The sequence below is a fragment of the Ctenocephalides felis genome, unplaced genomic scaffold, assembly GCF_003426905.1.
Source record: "Ctenocephalides felis isolate EL2017-DRISC unplaced genomic scaffold, ASM342690v1 CF-g0.4_SCAFFOLD_01886, whole genome shotgun sequence".
In the NCBI taxonomy this organism is placed as follows: Eukaryota; Metazoa; Arthropoda; class Insecta; order Siphonaptera; family Pulicidae; genus Ctenocephalides; species Ctenocephalides felis.
In genome coordinates, this window is record NW_020538040.1 from 39,128,736 (window position 1) to 39,155,355 (window position 26,620).

The 26,620-nt window shown below is 26.6% G+C and overlaps 1 protein-coding gene across 2 annotated transcripts in view; it reads right to left on the reverse strand.

The window, feature by feature from the left end:
* The window catches only part of LOC113378852 (kelch-like protein diablo), a 206,713-nt gene that overhangs the window by 63,392 nt on the left and 116,701 nt on the right, over positions 1–26,620 (reverse strand). Inside the window, exon 2 of one of the 2 annotated variants that reach the window (XM_026619474.1) lies at positions 10,636–10,767. The exons of the other annotated variant lie outside the window; for it this stretch is intronic. Coding sequence (XP_026475259.1) covers positions 10,636–10,698 — 63 coding nt within the window. The 5' untranslated portion in view covers positions 10,699–10,767. The remainder of the gene's footprint in view (positions 1–10,635; positions 10,768–26,620) is intronic. 2 annotated transcript variants of the gene reach the window in all.

Below are 26,620 nucleotides of genomic sequence, written 5' to 3' on the forward strand. Positions count from 1 at the left end.
GCTTTTATATTAAATTTTTCATCACCATTATACTTATGTTTATTCTGATTATAAATATTTATAATAAAATTTAGCTTATTTAGATAATATTAGAAATGTATCCTTTATGCCCGTGCGTAGTACAATGATTCAACTCAACGCAACAAACTATTTTGGTATTGCTAACGTTAAGAAAGTCCAAGTCCATTTAAGAATTTTCTTTTAATAAAAGGTTAAGTAAAACGTTGCAATATTATGAGGTCATAAAGCCTACATCAATATAGACAATAAACGTTTTTCCATTGCGGTTCCATGTTGACACTATGACCGCCCAGTTGTAAAACTTCAACCGCAAACCTCAATGCACTAGAACTAAATTCTATCGGCAGAATACCGAAGATATCGAAGAGAATTTTCAGATCGGCCCGTTGCGAGTCGTTGTTTCAAAAGCCGCATCGCAAAATGTTGCAAAAGCGCCAAGCGAATTTTTTTCATATATTTTACCAATAATCACACAAATTACAAAGCGCCAAACCACGCAACAATGAATATGCATTATTTATACGCGGTTTAAGAATGCGAAATAATTACAATATTGGATCACAGAGCATAACATTTGTAACGATTTGAAATTGTTCACAAGTTGCGCAATTTATTATTGTGTTGGAACGATAAAGAAATTGAATTCAAGAATTTCTTTTAAATTCGTGAAAAATAAGATCCAGTTGAAGAATTGATTAGACATCATGCATGATGTAACTGATACGCATAAAAAAATCTGAACTTGTTGATGGAAGTAAAATGTACTGTAGTTTTTATTTAAAATGTACTGTAGTTTTTATTATGTTATTTTATTTTATTGTCAATCGGAGCATATCGGACACTGGCACGCGCGAATTAACCAAAACATATAATTTTATTAATGAAACTGAAAGCTACAAGTATGAAGTTAATAAAGGATATCTAGTTTTAATTTAAATATTTTCTGCTACTCGTACGTAATTACTTGCAGACATATAATTATAACTGATAATGATAATTTAAAGATACGTCCGTCATATTGTTCTGTAACAATTTTAGAGCTTGTTATATATATTTTATATTATAGTATTAGGAAATACATATAGATAAATATTTATAACTGCCATTTCACATCTAATCAAGCAATTAAGGAAATATACAGATTAGAATTAAAAGAAAATTATTTTGCTTTTTCTTGATATTTGCAACGTTTACCTATTTAAAAATATGCGTACAAGATTTTTCAAAATTTAAATTACTTTTGGAGATATTGCAGTTTGGCCACGATAATTCTTTAAACGCGTTTTTCTCAAAACTGTCTTTTTCAATACGATATCAACGATTTCTCAATTTCTACTGAACCGATTTACTTGAATTTTTTTCAGAAACTTCTTTACAAATTTTTCTTCATTAGAAATGTTCCTGATTTTTATTATTTTAAAAAATATCGAGACTATCAAAAAAATTTTACAAAAAATATTTTTATTCCTGATAGCTGTTTTGTAAAAAAAATGAATTTGTCCGTAGTTCATACGTAAAAGTGTACATGGTATTTTTTTCAGATTATTTGGAGGGCCAAAATCATGGGTTTTGTTAGGTAGTAATTTTTGGGACCCATCACCGAAAAAGGTGATGACCTTCTAGAGTTGAAACCCTATACACTATATTTAACTTTTATTTTTTTATATTCTCAAAAAATTAAATATAGTAATTTGTAAAAAAAAATGTTTTCAAAAATAGCATAAAATTCATGCCTATAGATCAGAATAACCACTTCTTAAGAAAAACACCAGTTTTTACGGTGAAAAACACTTTAAAGCTTTTAGGATATGGTGAAAAGTGTTAGTAATATTCATATTCAATTCAACCGCATTAATTCGCGTATTTTGTTTGCTTAAAGTCATTGTTTAAAATTCACTCTAAATAGGAAAAAACAAGCCTTTGGGTAATTTACTTGCCCAAGCTAATTTGTAACTACGGGAAAAGATAAGATAAAAATATCTAATCTAATCATTAACAGTTATAATAATTACAAAAACCTAAGATTATACAAATTTAAATTCAAAATACTTGACTTCAAAATTTGAATGCAAAAGCATTCACGCCTAAACTTTGTCGTATTAGATATAGTGTTTGTCATAAATATACATGAAAACTTTATGATGAACATAAAAATATAAATTAAATAGAAGAGTAATAAGCAATATTCAAACAAAAATGTGAAACTTATACTTATTTCTTTTATTGCTGAATGATGTTCTTTGATAATTATTGTATTCAAATGTCTATTAACAGGGTTTTTTAATTGTAAGATTTAAGACGCATCAATTTTGAATTGAATTTTGGACTATACTATTGAAATTTGTGGAGTCCCTTCTGTGATTTTCTAGTCGTACAATAGGGTGGAATTTCACCAGTATTAATCCCTTACCATGACGATTAACACTAAACCTTCTAAGTACCGGTCAAATTGACCGGTTGCAAACATTTTGTAAAACAACACACGTTTAAACTTTATAATACTGTTATCAAACTCAGACAATTCTTAGAACATGTATATAATATTATTATTCACTCTTTACTTCTAAATTTTCTTTAATTTAAAAAAATATTACCGTGCACTGTAGTGATTAGCTATACAAGAATTGCAGGAAGGTTTAGTGTTAAACAAGTGATTTCTCATAACATTCGGGTTATTTATTGTACAAATATGATATTTCCTCAACTTACCCATTTTTGCCAGCAGTGTATGTAACAGTTCTACGTTGTCCGGTGGGATCCACGTAGCTGTAGCTGCCTCTACGGTTTCCTTCGGCGTCGCTCTCCTCTTTGAAGTCGACTCCGTCTTCTTGGGTGTAAGCGGCCCCGAAGGTGCCGTCGCCGCTCAAGTAGCGCTGCTCGCTCAGGATGGCCGCGGTCTGGGAATTTCCGGGGTGGTATTGACCAGAGACGGCGCTCAAGGCGCACACCAGGGCTACGGTCTGAGGGGTTAATTATAGGGATTTTTTTTTAAGTGATGTTTCGAAAATACCAAGTTTCACTATTTACATTAATTTTAAAGTTATTATTAAGTAAATGTTTTTTGTATGGAAAACTACGCGAGACAAAATATTCATTGTGAATTCATACATAGCATTTGAACAGCTGATTAATTAAACAATTTACCTAATTAAATACCTGAGGTCTAATAGTTTTAGGATTTTACTTTTAATTAATTATTTTTTATCATTTATTATTTCATTTTTAATGGTATTGTTTTAAATACAACGAGCAACTCTTAACTTTTTTGCTACGAGATGGTTTTCTGCAGGAGTGCTGCTGCCGTATGAAATTTTATAATATTTACATCATTATCAATAAAAATGTGTTGAAAAATATAAAAATTACGCTTCTAACAAAATTTTTAGGATTTTACTTTTAATTAATTATTTTGTATCATTTATCATTTCACTTTTAATGGCATTGGTTTAAATACAACGAGCAACTCTTAACTTTTTTGCTACGAGATGGTTTTCCGCAGGAGTGTCGCTGCTGTATGGAATTTTATGTTATTTCTATCATTATCAATAAAAATGTGTTGAAAAATATAAAAATTACGCTTCTAAAGAAATTTCAATAAAAGACTAGAATTCTCAATACTCCAATTGATAGTGATAAATTTTGAAACAGAGGCAAACAATCATGTCGTCCATGGACGACATCTGTACACACAGCACGTCATGTGGGTGCCATCCATGAACGACTTTCGTAGCAAAAGGGTTAAATGTATAATGATGAAAATAATTTCACAAATTGTTTTTGACTATTTTAAATATTAAGTGAAATATTAAACTTTTAATGTTAGAATTTTATCATTTTATCATTTAAATTTTAATAGTATCGTTTCAAATGCAACGAGTAACTTCTCAATATATAACGTTAAAAATAATTTTACGAATTGTTTTTGGTTATTTTAAATATTTAGCTAAATTTTAAGTAAAATATTAAACTTTTAATGTAGAATTTTATCATTTTATTATTTAAATTTTAATAATATCGTTTTAAATGCAACGAGTAACTCCTCAATGCGTATGTTAAAAATAATTTTACGAATTGTTTTTGATTCTTTTAAATACTTAGCTAAATTTGAAGTAAAATATTAAACCTTTATTGTTAGAATTTTATCATTTTTATTATTTCAATTTAAATAATATAGTTTTAAATGCAACGCGTAACTCCTCAATGCGTATGTTAAAAATAATTTTACGATTTGTTTTTGATTCTTTTAAATACTTAGCTAAATTTAAAGTAATATATTAAACCTTTATTGTTAGAATTTTATCATTTTTATCATTTAAATTTTAATAGTATCGTTTTAAATGCAACGAGTGACTCCTCAATGTATAACGTTAAAAATAATTTTACGAATTGTTTTTGATTATTTTAAATACTTAGCTAAATTTAAAGTAAAATATTAAACCTTTATTGTTAGAATTTTATCATTTTTATCATTTCAATTTTAATATTATCGTTTTAAATGCAACGAGTAACTTCTCAATATATAATGTTAAAAATAATTTCACGATTTGTTTCTGATTTTAAATACTTAGCTAAATTTAAAGTAAAGTATTAAACCTTTATTGTTAGAATTTTATCATTTTTATTATTTCAATTTTAATAATATAGTTTTAAATGCAACACGTAACTTCTCAATGTATAATATTAAAAATAATTATACGATTGTTTTTGACTATTTTAAATATTTAGCAAAATTTTAAGTAAAATATTAAATTTTTAATTAGAATCTTATATTTTTCATGATTTCAATTTTAATGGTATAGTTTTGAATGCAACCAGCAACTCTTAAACGTATATTGTTAATAATAATTTCACAAATTGTTTTGATTATTTTAAATACTTAGCTTAATTCAAAGCAAAATATTAAACCTTAATTGTTAGAATTTTATCATTTTTATCATTTCAATTTTAATGGTATCGTTTTAAATGCAACGAGTAACTCTTAAATGTATATTGTTAAAAATCGTTTTAAAATATGTTAATAATTATAAAATAATCGTTATAAAATTGTTATAAATTATTATATTTTAGATATGCAAAATTTTAAGTCAAATTAAACATGTAATATTGAAATTTCATTTTTAATAATACAAATTCGTTTCAAATAATTTTTGAAGTGATAATACCAATATTCTTAATTAAATGTAGCATTAACAAACAAACTACAAATAAAAAAGTTAAAATAAGATTTAATATATTAATTTGTTTGATTTTTTATAAATAAATGATATTAAAAAATCTTTATTGGAAATTTAAAATAAACGTTGAAAACTTGAATTTAAATATATTTTTTAAGTATTTTTAAATTATTACTTCTCAATTCAAATATCTTTATTTAAATTTAAGACTGCTATGTTTTTCGATTTGATAATATTTTATTTATGTTTTTGAATTTAGTAAAAAATTGTTATGAAATATTATTCAGTTCAATTTTAAAAGTTTGTATTGTACAATTTGATAAGCGTGTCAATATATTTTTTGAGGTCTCAGAATTTTCTTTAAATTTCAGGGGTCTTATTGAGTTTTTAAAAAATAAATTAGATTAAACCTTACAGCCAAATAAAATATGAATTTTATTCAAAAAAAATTAACCACGTTATTAAACATATTGACATATGTTATACATTGCAATTTAAAAGGTACAAAATACAAATGCATTTTTCTATTTCATGAAAATTTTCACCAGGTAGAATCAATTTTCATGTATTTTCAACAATATGCAAATAAATAATGAAATTCAACTTAAGTCTGAACATCTTGTACTTACACCTGTACGTGTTATCTTGAGTCAGTGCTGAACACTCACTTACACTGTACAAATGATACTATATAGGTGCGCCAGAGCAGCTTTTGCATTGAACTCGGAGCCCGGGTCTAGATCTTATAGGCCGGCGCTTACACCGCGAAGAGGTGGGTAAAATTCACAGTAAAGAGAGGGACAGTTAACAATGGGCCACAAAGCAAGTAAGTAGTCAGGTCGACCTCCGAGACAAACGAGAAAAGAAAAATGCAAAAATGTTAAAATGCTAAAATGTTAAAATGACTCGTGAAAAAACCTTGAGGGCGGGCGCCCGGATACGAGACCCAGCGAAGGCGGAAAATCGCGGGTCACGCAGTCTGACAATGAACCTATGTGATACACTTATTTATGTTTTGAATTATTATAATGAAATTTTGCAATAATAACACGTCTCGATTAATAATTTTATCACTCAAGTAAATTCACTGTCTCAGTGATGCTTTCAATGTTTAATGATAACTTCGATAGTAATCTTATTTCTAGTAAAAGTGTTTATAATTCAATTTAAAAAATAAACTATTTCAAACATTTCTTTGTTGATTTACACCTGAATTTGTAAATTGAGCCAGAAATCTGGTAACAAAGTACCAAATTGTAAATCATTTCAAATATATTTAAATAGCATATATATATATATATATATATATATATATATAAGGGTGGTCCTTAATATGCACATTTTCGAATTTCCTTGCTCCCAAGGGCTCAAATGGTTCCAAATTGATAAAATACTTATAAATAATTCTCTGAAAGTTTTAGCTCTTAATATTAACTTTTAGATAGAGCACAATTCAATCAAAGTTTTGTATGGAAATGAAAAACATGAAAAATTTTCAAAAAATTTAAAAATGTTTTTTCGATATAATTTAACGAACAAATGTTCTAGTTTTATTCAAAATTCGACGTTCTACAAAACAAATTATAAAAAACCTGTTTTGCAGAGCGTCGAATTTTCCTAAAAAAATGACACAAATTTTCAATTTTAATTCATTTGTCGCTAAGTTCTACCTAAAAATTTTCTTTTTTAATTTTCAAAAAATTTTCCATGCTATTTCCATACAAAACTTTGATTCTAGAGAGCTAAAACTTTCAGAGAATTGTTTTTTATCAATTTGGAACCATTTGAGCCCTTGGGAGCAAGGAAATTCAAAAATGTCCATATTAAGGAACACCCTAAAATATAAATATATATATATATATATATACATATATATATATATATATGTATATAATTAATAATTTTAAAGTGTTCGCATTTTAAGTTACTATGCTGACTACAATGCAGTAAATATTTATAAATATATGTTCAATCTTAAACCTGTGATACAAAGGTATAATTCAGCTGATTTCTTTCATAAAATGCTAATTATTAGTGTAATTCTTTCAATTTTTTCTATGCAACTTTATTTGCAATAATAGAGTTTGAAATATGTTCAAACACATGAACCCGATGAATATTATAGCACAGTTATTATTACTAGGTGATTGGCGTTCGATTGTAAAAGATATATTATGAAAATATAAAGTTTCATTAAATGATATCATGTTCTTATATATATATATATATATATATATATATATATATATATATATATAAAGGGTAGGGCAGGGCACGAAGGCCCAATTTGACTTTGAGCAACTAAATTGTGAAAACTAAACAACAAATACATATCAAACAAACAACTATCTGACTATGTTCAGTAAAACTCCAAGCTCATTGTAAAAATGTGTTTTTTTTCTATTTTTCAAAAATTTGTCACCTTTTTCTCTTTACCTCATAGGTGAGGTAAAATGGAACAGCAAGTTGGCGAACAGATCCAATGCCTTATTTTTAATTTTAAAGGAATTTTATAGAATATTAGTTATAATATTCAACCAATGCAAAATATAGATTTCATGGGCACATTTTTGACAAAGATTACACTGTATATAACCTTGATCTGGTATTTTGTCAGAAATATTAATCAACAGATTTGGAATAACTATTATTTCAATTTATTTCTTGTGAAATGCTTCTTTTAAACTGAATTTACATTTTTATATACTATTTTTTATTGTTTTTGTCTTTGCCAGAATAAAGCTTTAGTTGGCCCTTTTTACTCCAACCACAGGTAAGCTATTATAGAGGTTATATACAAACATCTGTTCAAACTTAAAATCAAAAATACATCTTATAAAACAGGTAAATAACGTACACTTAAAAATAATATTAAAGTTTTGTAAACTTAACAACAGTGCTAACAAAAAAAAAATAACAACAAAAGATCATACTTTTGTTATAGATTTTCAAACTTGGCCGTTTGTCTCCTGATAGCAATGTTGCTTGATCCAAGGCGATGGCGGATTACACAATTTTTTCCCTCTACTTTCAAATATTGTTTTAAAATTCTTAACTTTACTTTGAGATATTGTAGGTAGACCTTTTGACCCGCGGACCTTTAAACCCTGCTCTACTCTACATATACTCTGTATATTAAATTTACTATTCTTAATTTATCATGACATTTTGCAAATAAGTATTCAAATATATGCGTATATATGCAATATCTATATGTTAAGATTATTTGCAAGTTATACTAATTACAAGAAAAATGGTACCATGAATATTTATAAATGAGCAGCAGTCGTTAGCAGTTTTCGACTGAATTGATCTGGTTAAGACAATTACATACCCAGAGGTCATCCGGAACCAATTCCGTATCGAAGCATTCATTACTTGTCTTAAACTGATTTTTATGCAATTATTCAAGCACGACGCTCAATTAGCAGACAAGATTAAATAATAATTTCATTTGCACAATTTGTTTTCATTAAGAAGATTGACGAAGTAAAGGAGACTGAACCAGGTTGGGATATGTTTTTACAATGCCTTATAGTTTTTTACTTCTTTTGTAATCTTTATATATCTGTATATTTTTTTGTAATTAGTATTTTTTTAAACCGTGTACAAAAAATACAAATAATCAACCTGAATCGTTTAATGAAACATCATTCAAACGTTGAGGAAATGTGAACGAGAAGTATTACATACCAAAACTAAACATTATATATTTTTCAAATATAATTTATAATCGAATAAAAAATGCAATTTTTTAATTTGATAAAAGCAAGATATTACAATGAATACCAAAGCTTGTTTAAGTGAAACTTAAAACTCTTGTGTATGTCAGAACCTGCAGCGATTTTTTGAGAATAAATCTAACTAAATAATAATTTTAATATTTTCAATACTGTTTATATAATAATAAATTTTAAAAATGGCCCTAAGGCACAATGCTATACACCACTAGTTTAACTGGCTAAGAGCCAGTTAGGTAAATACATGCAAATCAGATCTAATATCACTATTTTGAAACATATAATACTTATGTTTTTAATTACTAAAAAATAATGAATTTTTCGAAAAATAATAATACAAACATTTAATTGAAAAATGATCGATTGATTCTCAAATTAATTCTTTATATCAAAGCAATTCCTTAGTAGAATATGTTTGTTAAAAATGGACAAAAAACATGCGTTGAAAGGCAGGAAAATGATTGTAATTTTGTAAATTATTGTAAAAGAGTAAAATGTCTATTAATGACACCGTTTGAGCATACCTAACTGAAAAATTGACTAAAAGCTTAAATAAATAGATAACATTTCATTTCAAATCAGAATATCCGAAGTATAAATATTTTATAGTAAAATATGAAATTTTATAAAAAAAGGAAGAAAATGGTTGCAATTTTATATATTCATATATCATTTCACATTTGAACTCCTAAAGTGAATAAATTATGTTTCTGATAAAAAAAAAATGCTTCTTCGCTTTAATAAAATTTGATTCGGCATACTTTTGGAAATAGCAGCTTTATATTATTAGTAAACAATAAAACTATGCCATTTGTCAAATCCAAACGAAATTTTTTAAAAATTATCTAAGGGGCATAATATTTGTATGATATTAAATTTATATTATTGTAAAAAATTTAGTTCATAAAATCAGCGTAGATTTTATCTGTAAAAAATTGATAATAATAGCAGACTCTAAATAACTTCCCGTAGGGTAAGTTATAGTAATTACAAAAAAAAAACGAAAATGAAAATTTTTATATATTTTTACGTTTCAGATGTTTCAAAGATATGGGGCAAAAAGTGCCAAAAATGGTAATTCAGTTTTTGAGAGATCGGAGCGGCCTATTTGAATAATTCAAAAAACATTTTATTTGTATTGACAAAGTAAAGTAATAATAAAATTTTTAAAAAGGCAGGTTTATTTGTTTCGAAGATCCAATAAAAAAAAGTTAAAAAAAATGTCATTTGGCGGTCAAAAATGACCGTTAGACATATGAACTTCAAATTTTAGAGATTTTAGTAATAGGTATGAAATTTGTTAATATTTTTTAAAGATTTGTACTACATTTTATCCGTTAGATTGCGATGCGGCGCTTACGCGCGTCTATATTTTTTCTCTAAAACAGCCACGCAATACGTTTAAAAATTTTAACATTTTTAGAAAAATTCATAGTATAAAAAAAAATCGAAATATAAAAAAAAAATTTCAAAATTCTCAAAAATATTATTTTTCAAAGTTTTAAAAAATGTTTAAAGGTATGTAAAGTTTTTAATTGTTGTTAGAAAAGTTTCAGCAATTTGCCTCTAGCAACAAATTAGTAATTTATTGCAATTTTTAGAAATTTTTACATCAAACTAATTTTGAACTTTTGAACTTTTGAAATTTAGTAAGTATTTCATCAGCTCAATATTAAATCATGTACATACAATTATGTTACCTTTGTTAGTTTTTCAACAAAAGTTCTAACGGCACTATACATAAAATCCTGTATGTTAGTCATCACAAAATAATTCCTTAGGCCGGTAATTGATTAGGTTGCACATGTACATATTCGTAACTTATGTGGCATCTGCAAACAAGTGTGCAAGGTAAGTGTAGGTCTGCAGAATAATGGCATACATAATCAATAATTACACAGAGTATCGCAATCAAAAGACCAAGAAACACAGTCTATTATGCGGATATTTATTATATAATAAAACTTATATAGGTACAGTACATTTGACACCCTTAATTGTTGATTAGTCACGGCCAAGTGACTTCAAAAGTAGAGATTATCGAAATCGCTTTTAACATTGTGAAAGTTCACGGCTCATAAAAATTATGTTCATTCTTTTCAAAGAAATTAAAATTCTATTGCTCTAGTGTAGTATTTTGATTCAAGTATGTATAAATAATCATAGCAGTAATGCTTGATTGCTTTTGTGTCATAATACGCAGAAATGTAAGAATAATGAGAAATACATATAAATATATATTTGCAGACATAAGACTCTTATATATAGAACTAGTGGGGCGCATGGCGTCGTGCCTTAAGGCAAATTACTGGAACTTCCCATACCGTAATTAAACATTCAAAAAATGAAAATAATCAATAATTGTTTTGAATAATTTCGAATAGATTATTTATTATAAATACATACTGTGAACTTATAAATGCTTTTCAAATTAGGCGACGAGCGTATTCTACAAACAACTTATGTTTATAAGAAATTTGTTCATTTTTTTTTAAATTTGTCATTTTTTTATAATTTAAATTTAGAAAATTTTGATTTTTTTTTCTAAAAGTTTAGAAAAAAAATTTTTTTTAAGGAATTATTAGATTTTTTTGAAAATTTCGAAATATTCAAGTTTTTCTAAGAAATCGTTATTTTTTAAATTTAGATATTTTTTTTTAAAATGATGAATAATTTCGAAAATTTTAACTTTTTTGAAAATTTTGAATATTTTTTTTTTGAAAATTTTCAAAATTAAGAAATTCTCTTAAAGCATTTTCTGCACACCGTCTACTCAAGCAAAATATTTTTTCAATTCATTTATTCGGATGATCTCTCAAAAACTGCATAATCGTTCTTACACCCTTTGCGTTTCATACCTCTGAAACGGCAAGATTGCCTTTTGCCAAAACGCCCCTCGATCGAGTACGAACTGAATGATTTTTCATTCATACAAATCGGTTAATAAATAAATTTTAAAATTAAAAATCTTAGTACGGAACCTAAAAAAAAATCACATAAAACGTGTACATTACTAAAATACACATTAATAAATATCTGACCGCCAAAAGGCAATTTTTAAATTTTTTTATTGAAACTTCATAACCGCTGGACCTGCCTTTCCAAAAATTTGAACAGTTTAGTTCGTTTAGTCAATATAAATAAAATAATATAAATAATAAATAAAATAAACCTTCAAATCGGACGCTTCGTTCTTTCAAACACTGAATTACCATTTTTGGTTCTTTTTGCCCTGAAACGACTACACCTGCCTATGCAAAAACTAATCAGTACGTCTCCTTATCAATACGAATCGAATGCTTTTTAAATTATTTAAATCGGTTGATTTGTGTTCTCGAAATCGTCGACGAAAACTTGTATCCGCACTTACACACACACACATACATTCAATTTTTCTAAGGTATGACAAATGTTCAGTAACCTTTGAAACGTAAAGATGTATAAAAAAAAATATTTTCGATTTTCACATGACTTTTAAGTGAGTGACATTTTTTAGTCATAGTTATTGTTGCCAAAATCAATATTTTGTCTTCTTCAAAGTCATCCCCATTTAGGAAAAATAACTTGTCTCAACACTCAATATTAGGCAAAATAGTATAAATCTGTGGTACATACCAATATTTTAACAGATCAAAAAAAAAATTAACTGAAATATATTTCTAATAAGTCTATATAAATATTACTTAACTTTTACATCCGTATTTACAAATTCATATGTATAACATTGAACTCAACTTTTGCTATAATAAATACCATATCATGACTCTGTAACATTCAAGTTGTTGCGTACTTTTTTTTCCGCCCACGCACGCGATTCTGCTCAACATATTAAAGGATTATGTAAAAATTTCATTTTAAATTATTCGAAAAATTTCGAAGGGAATTCAATTAATCCGTTTTGACTATTTTGTTCGTGAGGTGAGTGACATTAAAAATGTATAAGGACAGAATTAAGATTATTCTGTTAAAGGTTGTATGTCGAGAATAAAGATCAAATTTGAATATTTGTATCACAGTACTTGATTGAGGTGTGGTAGGTATATGAAATAATCGAATATATTAATGTTGATATTTTCATGTTCGTTGTGGGTATTTAATTTAAGTGAACCTATTTGCAATAGGTAGGTTTGTATTCCAAAAGTCATTTGATAATGGTCATATAACTTTAATTAAAGTATCGATACATTTAAAACAACAACAAAAACAATTATTTTTTTTAAATTTTATAATATTATATACATATATAATATATAGGTGCATAATGTTATTATAGACATTTGAAAGAATGATTGTTTTTTTAAAAGTGTCGATATATACTTAAAAATAATATGGTCTCGTAAACTGAACAACAGTGCTCAAAACCTAAAAAACAATATCGGAAAACGTTTGTTATTAATTTTCAAACATTGTGATTTATTTACTAATAGCGATGTCGTAAGAATCAAGGGGATGGATGGCTGTTTATATATTTTTTGCCCTCTACTTTCAAATATTTTCGGTAACAAATTCCTAAAATTACACGTTGTTAAGATATCGTTAGTCCCGCTATCCCCTATATAGTAAATAATTAGTTAAATACTTGTAAATATATAAAAAAATTATAGTCACTGATAAAAACGCTTTAGAAACTTTTGAAGAACGTAGGTAACTACAAAATTGATAAATTTTATTTTAATTTCTAAAGCAAAAAAATCTAATAAAAATAATTAATATTTTTAAATGCTAACAAGTCGTAAATTGATGTAAAACACATTTTAAACGGGCATCCATCCAGATAATGAAAAGAAAACTTAATTATGTTTCTAAAAAGTTTAATAGAATCATCTTCAGTGTATGAACAGCCATTTTTTTGGGTAAATAACAAAAAAAAAACACGTTAAAGAAACCACATAAAACGAACTTGGATCAATTTATTGTTTTTTGACTCGAAAATTTTGAATAATAAAATTATCAAGTATTTTACCATTTTATAATCATGTTTGAATGCAACAACCTTTTATTAAGCTAGCTAATTTAGTAAATTTATTTTAAAATAAAGCCTTCCAAAGCCGACTAATTTGAAAAATTTTAAATTCATAGTTTAACAAAAAAAAAAACTTGCAAAATTGGGGCAATTGTGTTATTATTATTTTTTTTATTGTGATTCTAGAAATGTTATTCACGATTACTATTCCAAAGTTTAAATAAATAATATTAATAGAAATTAAGAACAATAACCAAAAAAGGTCATAATTTCACCAAAGCTTGCAAACTTGAGACAATTGTGTTATTAACTTCCCGTAGGGTAAGTTATTGCAATGAGCCGAAAATCGGAATTAAAAATTTTTACATTTCTCGACGTTTTGAAGATTTCTGAACATTTTGGCATACTTCAGAAAAAATGGATGTGTGTGTGTGTGTGTGTGTATGTATGTATGGATACAAATTTTCGCACACGTTTTCGGGCGTACGGATCAATCGATTTGAATGGTTTAAAAAACATTCGATTCCTATTGATAAGGAGATGTGCTGATTAGTTTTTGGCAAAGGCAGGTCCAGCAGTTACGGAGATAAGGAGCAAAGAGTGCAGAAAATAGAAATCGAGTTTTCGAGAGAACGGAGCATCCGACTTGAATGATCTAAAAAACATTCAATTAGTAATGATTGGGAGAAGGGGTTATAAGTTTTTCGCAAAGGCAGGCCCAGCCATTTCAGAGATACAGAGCTAAATGTACAAAAAATGGCAGTCTTTGAGAGAACTAAGCTTCCGATTCAATTGATTAACAAAATAATTGATTTTCGAAAAAAAAAATTTGTCCAATTTTTTTTTTTTTTTTTTTTTTTAATTTTTTGTATATCGAAAATAATAATTCAGTTATTATTTTTAATTCTGATTATAGTTCTAATATACTTTAAATAAATAATTTTAACTCTGCCATTCAGTTTATATAATTCTTATAAATATTAGACAATGTTACAATATTTATAATAATCTATTTGAAAACATTCAATATTCCTCTAACATTTCGTTACGGTACGGGAAGTTCCAGCAATTGCCACCAACCCCACTAGTTATTTTTTACTGTGGTCCTAGAAATGTTATTCACGGTGATTTCAAAGTTTAAATGAACAATATTAACAGAATTAAGCACAATTTAATTTAATAGAAATTAAGCACAATAACCAAAAAAATTTCATAATTTCACCAAAGCTTAAAAATAGTCTTAATTCTTGCAATCTTGAGGCAATTGTGTTTTTATTTTTTATATGTGGTTCAACTAAACAATATCAATATAAATTAAGGACAATAACCGAATTATGGTCATAATTTTACCAAAGCTCTAGGTTGCATTTAAAAGCTCACGATTTCCAAATAACGTGGGATGATTTTTTTCCTGAATTTTTTTCAAGACAGTTAAGGTCAATACTATCACACCCTAGATCTGTATATAAATTTTAAAATACTATGATATTATTATACTATTATTATAGATAAATTAATTCGCATCAATTTGCATTACACTCGTAACCGTTAGCCTTTAAAAACTATCAGACTATGTAAATATCAATCTTGCGACTTCATTATTCAACATCCTATGACATCTCACAGATGCATAAACATTCCGATATAAAACCGCATACGTATTTGATACACATTACACTTTCATATGAAATATTAATTAATGAAGCTATAAGGAATCGTTTTTGTTAAGGTCATTTGTCGCACGGAGTGAGGTTTGTGGCTGATGACGCTAACATCGGTAATTGCGACAATCAAACACAAGAGTTGAAAATTATGAATGCGAACAGCAATTAAATAATTTCATTGAAAAAAATCAACAATATGGAAGTAATCGCACTGCACGCAAACGAAGCGAAACAAAATATGCGAAAAATGAGTTGCATTCTTGTAGGCACTCGTTAAGAATGTAGCGTGATCAAAATATTTTCAAATAATTGCTCTATTTGTTATAAAGCTTAAATCACATTCTGGTTGATGTCGGGACCAAAGATAAATGAATATCATTATTCATTTAGGTTAGTTTAAATAATACATTTTTTGAAGTAAAACTTCTTTAGGCGCTGCTATGGTGTAAATCCGTACAAATGCAACGGAAGTGCGTTACGGCAAATAAGATAAGATAAGAGTCAGAAGAATATTTTACTCTGTCTCCCGTAAATAATTATAATAAAAATAATAAAACAAGAAACATAAGTTTATTAAAATAATTTATATATTATTCGTAGTTTCTATAAATCTTACAGATATTACAAAGAATGAGATTATATTGCCAGCGAAAAAGTAAAAAAAATACCATCAGTAATTACATGAAGTTCTTTAAACACAATTACATGATGAGTGAAGTTGCGAAAATAATGTTTGTTTAGGCGTTGTTTAATATAATCCACTGTGTGAACAAATATTATAGAAGTTATTAATCAGCAATTACTTCACTTCTCTAATGAAGGTTAATTTTTAAATGCTAATTACAATGACAAACCGATCATGTCATATTTGAAGTATGACTTAAATTACATTATTGTTTTTAAATATTATACATATTTTTAATATATAATTTATAATTTATCATTATATAAATGTGTATAATGGTTGACACTAATAAATATGTGCATCACGAGTGTTATCATATTACTAATAAACATTATTCAAAATTGTTATATGATGTATGTATTTTAACTTAAATGCCATCGTGTACAGTAGCAAATAAGTTTTACTTCAATCGCGTTTGAACCTTCGCGCACTCTTTTTTTTTTGAAAATTTGGATTGTTTTCGACAAAATATTGCAATTTTTGAAAATGATTAACAAATATGATATATTTTTAAATTTGACAATTTTTGGGAATTTATCTGAAATTAGGTAAAATAATTAAGATGAGATTCAAAACTTTAAAAATGAAATGAAACTTCAAATTTCATCATAATCTCTATAATTTTTAAAACAGATTTTAAAACCTAAAAACAAACTATCAAGTGTTGCTAAGATAGAAGATAACATTATTTTAAGTAAATTTCAAAACTGTATATATATAGTTATACCTCAAAAGTGCACATACTATTTGCATTTTAATATTACTCAAAATCCAAATTATAGAAAAACTGGTGGTGCAAGGCATCGTGCCTCTGCGCAAATTGTTGGAACTTACGGTACAATAATTTAAAATTTTCAAAAACTTAAGGCTTTGTTAAATTTTTTGAAAGAATTTGATTTTTTTGAGAATTTTATAGGTTTTTCAAAGCTGTAGCTGTTTTAGAGACAAAATATTGAAGAGCGTAACTAATCTTTGTACTGGCTATAAAATGCAAACAAAATTTGTACTTTATATTAAAATCTTCATAAAATATCTTATAATTTATGTCTAATGATCATTTTTGATCGTCAAATGGCATGTTTTTAACATTTTTTTATTGGTTGTCCGTCCGAAACCTGCCATATGGCAGTTCTGAGATATTTCAGAAATTTAACCAATTTTTGAATATGCTAATACAAGTGATATATTTTTTGAATTATTTAAATCGGAGGCTTCGTTCTTTTCTCGTTCGTTCTTCAAAATAGACATTTTTTGCACTTTGTGCCCTATATCTTCAAAGCTTTTGTGCTTTGCCAAAAATAAATCAGCACGTCCCTTCATCAATAGCAATCGAATGTTTTTTGAATAATTCAAATCGGTACACACGCATTCATCAAATTTTTCTGAGGTATGAGAAAATGTTTAGAAACCTTTAAAACGTGAAGATTAAAAAAAAAATTTTGTTTTTTTTTTGCGAGTACTGTAACTTTTACCCTACAGGAAGTTAATTCAATTTTTATAAATCTCTAAATACTCGATATCATAAATGTAATTAATTTTTATTATCAGAGTGAGTTTTATAATTTAAAAAAATTAAGATATGATAATGACCACATTTTATCCATAAAAAATTTGTTGGTTTGAATTCAAATACTCAATTTTAATCATCAAGTGGAACTTCCTAAACGTCTCAACAAAATTCTGAAAGTTTAATGCTTAATTAGGAAAATAAACGATGCAAAATATTCTAACAAGTTTCTTTAAATTTCAAAAAACTACCAACAAATATTTCGTTTCATCAGGCGACGTATGAATAGTTTTCACGTTTCAAGTTTTGTAATAATTACGAGTCCGATTTTGCATTTTATGATATCTATTTAGTAGTAGTTGATATATGCATAAAACAACGTAGAATAATATAAATATTAAATTGTTCGTTCATATAATTAGTAATACGGAAGTAATCTAAAAATAATAAATCACCTACAAATAGTGACTTATATGTAAGATTTGTCATTGAAATATTTAGCAGTATATAATGACAGTGTAGAAATAATTCATTTCATATCATAATTTGAATATCTATATAACAAGTGACAATTTCGGAAATTTTTATAGCAAAAGAATTTAAATGAATATCATTGTATGCCAATCAAAATAATTTTGTATAAAAATCTTACTTATAGGTATACTTTGAATTATTTTACATGTACATATCCATTATAATTATACTATGCAATATTTAATTATTCTGAGAAAATATTTCTAATAAATATGTATTTTGGCGCATTGTCAGAGAATGTGATGTTTAAGGTATATGAATTTAGATTTGTTAATTTGAACCTTATGGTAATTGTTCCAACAATTTATCACATTTCTGAATATGACAAAACTGCATATTATAAATTGTGCTATTCAATTTTAATATCTAATTTTAGTACAGTTTGTATACCTTAAGCTTTTTGTTCGAGCTATATTTAAAGCTTTTTCTAAGAAGTTACATTTCTTGTAAACAAATCATAAGAAACAAAAAAATGTTTTTAGATCATTGAGGCTTTTCGATTGGTATAAAATTACTAGCAATATATTAAAAAATTGCACTTTGCACTTAACGCATTTGTTCTACTACAAATTAACTTTTAAATTGTCTAAAGTAGAACAAAAAAAACTATAGTTCGCTTTATGATGATTATTTATTGCAATAACCTTGTCAAAATTATTATACGTCGCAGAAGATATTGTCTAATTATGCATATGAGTAATCTTCACTAATTATATTGTTAATCAGATCACATGTCAACTAATAAGATCATTTGATTATCAAACGACACGTATTAAAATAGCAAAGCAAAAAATTTATAATAATCGCATTAGCATTTAGTTTTAGTATTTCATAACGCCTTTAGACACGTTGTACCAAATTCGTTACGAAGACATTTAAGATGAAACCATGAGACATATGTCTTATGAATTAATTGAAAATTATCTAAGTCATAAAATATTTTAATACTTTAATTATTATTCAATTCACTACATGATATTTATAATAGTCTTATACATTACTCTATAAAAAAATAAGAATTTGTTGAATTTGTCTATAACATTTGCACTAGTATGCAACGTTGTAAGGTGTTCCTAAAACAAATGTTAACTTGCCTATTGGTTTTTAATGATTAAAAATCCAAATTTGTCGGTGATATGAAACACAAGTTCAAAAAACAACTATTCAAGCACATAAAATTATCAGATTTATACCGAGCAATGAATTGTCAACATGTAGCAAATTTTATAAAAATAAAATTTAAAATATGCGCTTCAAATTATAGAACTTCAAAAAAGATTTTAACAATACAAGTACATTTTTTGTACTATATTCTAAATTATGTATAGATTTTTAGAATTTATCAAAAAATCATTATCTAGAAAAATGATCCATTACAATATAATTTATTATTTATTGATTTATCCACGTTTATACATTACATTATATTATATAATTATTTACACACAATTTTTACTCTTTTTCGAAATCTTTCTAAATCATATTTAAAGAAATTATGGAATACTTGACATCTTGTAATACCTTATTGTTGAAAGATCAAAAGTTCTAGCCAGACAATTGTTATTACTGAAACTATTTTTGAAAGTATTCCTTTACTGATATAAAATAAAATCCTAAATAAGGCAAATATTATAATATATTACACTGTTCTGTAAGTCTTTCAAATATCGAAACAATTATGAATTTTACTGAAATATATGGAATAAATATTTGATTGAATGAACTTGGTAAGAAATGCTTGACATTTTTTTTATATCAATCAAATTTAGAAAACATTAATTAAATTAATTTTTTTTTTTAATTTTTGTAATATATTTTATAGTTAGATAGTAACATGTTAAATACTACGTTTTGTTTTATCATATAATGATTTCAAGTCACAATTCCAAGTCAATGTGCTAAATTAGTTAATTCATCTTGTCCAATGATGTGACTTAAATGTCCATACAAAAAATGCTCAAAATCAGTTATAACTTCTATTAAAATTTTGCAATTTTTTTATTAAAATGCAGCCATTTAGATATCTTGTAACTATTATAAAGCAACGCATTTATATTCAATTTTTGCCTAAAATTGTTTGCCAACCATGTATATGCAACAAAAGTTCAGAAGAATCGTAAATTCTAAATCCGTAATTATTAATAAAAACTATTTATATATTAACAAAGCCGAAGCAAATGGCTTAATATTAAAAGTTCGAATTTAATATAATTTTTTTTATCGAAATCGGTTATGTGTAATATGCCCTATAAAGGTAAGGCAAAAATTCTCCCTCCCAAATAATTTTATAATTTTGTTGACTAATAAAAGAATATATGGTGTCCTATATACTTATATTCAATCCAATAAGATAAAATTGTAAACTAGTGTAAAAAAAAACATAGTGAGAAATGTTTAGATACAGTGCAAATGACTAATGTACTAGTATACAAAGTCAATAAAACAATAAATAAATAATAAATTAATCTCTAATTTGAAGAACTTTTCTAAAACGCAGAACGTTTGAGATTCTTGCAATCATTACAAATCAACTAATTTGTATCGGCACCAGCTTATTCACATAAATAAAGTTTGAGAAACACATTATGTAGATCTTTATTAATGTTGCGCATAAGTAATTGTATCACTCAATAACATTTAATTTCCGCAATGTCAATTTGGAGACAGCGACTCATACGCAAATAACTGGTTTTCATAATCAGACAGAACCTGTCGCTTAGAAGATGGTTCCGAGATATAGACTCCACAAAAGGAAAGAATAAAAAAAAGTAATGACCATTGAAACAATTATTTCTCTTTTAAATTAAAGTTGTTCTTTGTTCTTAACAATGATAAATAAACAATTGTAAATGCCGCACTAACAATATGACTTTTTATAGCTTTGAAAAGATGATTTTTTCTTGCCTTTGGCTTTAATTACTAGAAATAAAAAACTATTTAAATTATTTCCAAGAAAATCAAGAAAATAATTTTTTTGTAGTTAAAATTTTCCAAAAAAATTCAAACTTAGATCAACATTCATATTTTCATTTTGTTGCAGTAATATAATATTATATTGCTCTTGACTTACGATTTTGTCATCAACTAGTGGGCATGGCATCGTGCCGTAAGGCAAATTGTTGGAACTTCCCGTACCGTGATTTTATAAAAGGAATAAAGATTTTATATTTTATTTACTATATCTTTAAATGAACTCTTCAATTCAATATTTATTCACTATTTAAATTATATATTTTTATTAATATTTTGCTGTCCTTAAATTTATTGTTTACAATTTTTATATTATTTTTTCCACGAACTTAATATTAACAAGATTTAGAGTAAAAATGAAAGTAAAAATTGTTAAAGCTTAAATACGTTTTAATTACATTAAACAGAAATCCGGCATTCATGCCAAAAAATTAAAACAAATGTACATTGTATATCAAAAAAAGTACATATTTTAATAAATTTATTTTCATAAGAGAGAACATTTTTTCAATATTTTCATATAAAGTCAAGAAAACTATTAAAAACTATTACATTTAAAAAGTATCATGGTTAAGTCTACTACACTTATCTTCTTTCTAGTATAATTAGTGCTACTTCGAAAGACTTATCATCACCATGCTGGTTATGAAAAGCGATTGAATCTTGGTCGGTTCTTCCCTTGCGGATAATATTTAAAATTTCATAAGGTAAGGCGTAGGATTTCTGACAGTTGAAGAAAGTATCACTTGACCGATGCCATTACCTGAATTTACTCCTTAATCAGAAGCAAAATCCACCGATTCCAGGTTGAATGAAAAAGTCAAGCCTCTTTGTTTTTACGAGTGTGGTTAGATGGAATTTAACGTTCCGATCGATGAGCCTTCAAGTTGGTGAGCCTTTCGCGCATTGTTTTTATCCGATTAGGAACTGCGATGAGGTAAGCAACCAAGGTGGGGATCTGTGGCTGCTGCAGCTTCGCTAATCCAATGAAGGACGACGATTACCTTCTTCAAGTCGTCCAAAAAAATTATTTAATTTTGGCTTGGAAGTCCATCAGCATACTGTCCACATCATAGATTAAAGTTAGAAAACTTTTATTAGCAAGAGGTATTAATGAAATTGAAGTAATTCTTCAATAATTTTTAATTTCTAACTTCAAAAATAACGATTATTATCGCATAAAAAACTGGTTTAAAATATGAATATATGAAAACATGTATAAAATATTGACGTAGTGTACGCTTTCTTTTGTTTTTGATTATGTATTTTTTCTGGCAACTATGCTACTAAAAATTATAATAGAAAACAATAGATAGTAAACACTACGTCAATATTTTATACATATTTTATATATTCATATTTTAAACCAGTTTTTTATGCGATAATAATCGTTGTTTTTGAAGTTAGAAATTAAAAATTATTGAAGAATTACTTCAATTTCATTAATACCTCTTGCTAATAAAAGTTTTCTAACTTTAATTTATGATGGACAGTATGTTGATGGACCTCCAAGCTAAAATTAAATAATTTTTTTGGACGACTTGAAGAAGGTAATCGTCATCCTCCATTCGATTAGCGAAGCTGCAGCAGCCACAGATCCCCACCTTGGTTGCTTACCTCATCGCAGTTCCTAATCGGATAAAAACAATGCGCGAAAGGCTCACCAACTTGAAGGCTCATCGATCGGAACGTCAAATTCCATCTAACCACACTCGTAAAAACAAAGAGGCTTGACTTTTTCATTCAACCTGGAATCGGTGGATTTTGCTTCTGATTAAGGAGTAAATTCAGGTAATGGCATCGGTCAAGTGATACTTTCTTCAACTGTCAGAAATCCTACGCCTTACCTTATGAAATTTTAAATATTATCTGCAAGGGAAGAACCGACCAAGATTCAATCGCTTTTCATAACCAGCATGGTGATGATAAGTCTTTCGAAGCAGCACTAATTATACTAGAAAGAAGATAAGTGGAGTAGACTTAACCATGATACTTTTTAAATGTAACAGTTTTTAATAGTTTTCTTGACTTTATATGAAAATATTGAAAAAATGTTCTCTCTTATGAAAATAAATTTATTAAAATATGTACTTTTTTTGATATACAATGTACATTTGTTTTAATTTTTTGGCATGAATGCCGGATTTCTGTTTAATGTAATAAAAACGTATTTGAACAAATATAGTATTTTACATACGTTAGTATGGCCAAATTTTCGTGAATTGTATGCAATATCGTCTACCAATTGGGCTTGATGCAACTAATTTGGAAATTTAAAATATTAATTCATTCAAATTTCACTTTTTAGTAATGTTGCTAATTTTTAAGAAATATTGCTAATTTTTTAATATAGTTGCTAATTTTACAAGAGAAACTACAGGCAGTTTTTTGGATGCTTCAATAGTTTTTCACAATATATGTATATCAAAAGTATCAAATTGAGAATGAAAGAAGGCATACAAATCATAAAACAGTTATGAATAAAATATTAAAAAAATATATTGGAAACGTTCCAGTTATCATCTGAAAATATTAATTTTGAATGAAAGTGTTTTAATTAATTTAGCCTGTTGTTACAAAAAAAAATAATTTGATTTGTATTATTCTATGAATTTTTTTAATATTTTTATATTTAATATGCATGAATATATGTTTTTCTAATTTCTTATGAAATATCAGATGCAATCATAAAAGATGATTTCATATATTGGAAGCAGTTTCTCTTTATATAAAGGTTTTTCGGACCTATTCAAATTTTTTCCAGTGACAATAAAAAATTCTAATTTATAGCTACGATTCTTCGGATCTAAACAGCCTTTAGCAGTAACAATCAAATTTTTCAATTTATAGCTACGATATTTGCAAAAAAAGTCGGATATATAAAGTTTTGTATATAACAAAATTATTGCAAATACCTGACCAAGCCAAAAATGAAATTTACATTTCCCAACCATTTCCTCTATTATTGAAATAATTCTAATCTTAAAATCATCCGTTCAATGTGATTTGGTAAAAATTATAATATTCAAATGTTGATCTTTTAATCATGTGAATTATTATACAAAGTAAATTCATTACGATTCATATTATGCTAACTACTTTCGTTTTCATTAGCGGTTTTTTACATTATTATCGCGAGCGCAATATAAAATGTTATAACATCAACTGGAGTCATGTGCAATAATCTATTAAATTAACATTCCCACAGTAATAATATATTATTGTGGCATTTGTGAATAATAAAAATCTGGTTCATGTATCTTAATAAGGCAATATACGGCTAAATTGTATAAAATTCCGCGTAATGTGACAGAATAATTTACATTTTTCATTATGCGTTTGAATATTTCTATTAATTTAATTAATCTGTTACGCAATGATTCTCTTTTTGGTTTATTAAATTTACATAAATTCAGTTATTGTAGTTTAACTACTAATGATCCGTAGGGTAAGTTATAGTAATCGCAAAAAATCGAAAATGAAAATTTTTATGTATTTTTACGATTCAGAGGTTTCTGAACATTTTGGCATACCTCATAATCAGAAAAAATGAAATATCAATATCAAATATCAATCAAATTTTCGTCGACGACTCAGCTTAACAGCAATGATTCAAAAAACATTCGATTCCTATTGATAAGGAGAGGTGCTGATTAGTTTTTGGACAAGGCAAATCCAGCCGTTTCGAAGATACCTACCAGGAAAAAAGTGCCAAAAATGGTAATAGAGTTCTTAGGAGAACGGAATGTCCGATTTCAATAATTCAAAAAACATTTTACTTGTATTGACAGATTTAAGAATAGTTGAATTTCTAGAAAGGCAGGTCTAGCGGTTTCGGAAATTGAGTAATAAATTAAAAAAAAGCCATTTGTCAGTCAAAAATAATCATTAGATATATGCACATGAAATTATCAGATATTATAGAGATTTTAATAATAATTACTTTGTTTACATTTCTACAGGTTCCGTAACAATGTTTATCCGTTAGACTGCAACGCGGCGCTTATGCGCTTCAATTCCTATTTGCTTTGGAAATAAGTTCATAGTTTTTTTCTCTCAAAAAAGTCATTTTATTGCAAAAATTTCAAAATTTTCAAATCTCAATTTTTTCCAGTTTAATATAAATTGAAATTCAATTTTGGTACGGAAAGTTCCAGCAATTTGCCTTAAGGCACGACGCCATCCACCACTAGTTTGTTTATTTATTATTACCTTTTGAACAAAATTGCTAAATTAATTGCATCGAACCCAAATTATTCTCAAAAATTTTATGATATAACATATGACAAATGCCATATTTGGAAATCCGTTAAAAATATATTAGATTTCCTAACATATCTCGCTAACCATACCTATATAAAAAAGACGAGTCAAATTTGAAAATTGCAAATACTTAATTATTATTAAACAGAACGTTTATTTATTTGATAATATTTAGTTCTTTCATTCGAAGTAAATTATCAGCAATTTTTAATTAAATTTATTTATATAATACGGAATGCTTTAGTAGTTTGATAACTTGTCGAACAATACAAGCATTAAAAATAATATAAACAATTCAAGCATTAATAACATGATTAAACCTTTAATATAAATTATAAATAAAATATGAAATCTACAAGTATAAATACTAATTACTGATATGGAATGATTCATTTAAGAAATGGGATAAGAAGGTGCGATTGTTTAAAAATGTCATGCATATTTTCCTAATCAGACAACTAATAATAACAACGCAAAACGAAAATAATTTTAATTGTTCTTTACTATAAACAGTGAATGATTAGTTAATTAGCTGTGAGTCACATTTTGATATAATGCAAGTTGCAAAAACATTGAGATTTAGGAACTTATAAAATGTGATAACATTTTGAAATTTTGACACTGCCTATTATTTCAATTTTTTATTTTTGTTAAACCTGTAATATTTCAGGATATTCGCTAACAACTATACATAGTCTATAATCATACAAAGTTTTATTAAAATCGTAATGAAAATTTTAACAATTAACAATTAATCATCAAAATTGATTCTGAATTTTCAGCTTAAACGTGATTGACTAATTTGCATTTATTCGCTAATTATAAAGAAACGGCTGGGCCGGTTGTCGGAGCAATCTAATCGACAAGATATTTTTAAAATATTTCAAATCGGCGCGGACGGTTTTTTTAAAAAAACATCGAAAAAAGTCAAATTTTTCCTCACACACACAAAACACACGCACATACTTATTCCAATTTAGTGCCAAAGGAATCAGAATTACTCGAAACGACGGAAGAAAAGGATAAAATTAGCAAATCTAATCTTCTGACGAAACATGAATTTCGCATAGGAATTAATATTTCATAAAATTAGAAGTTT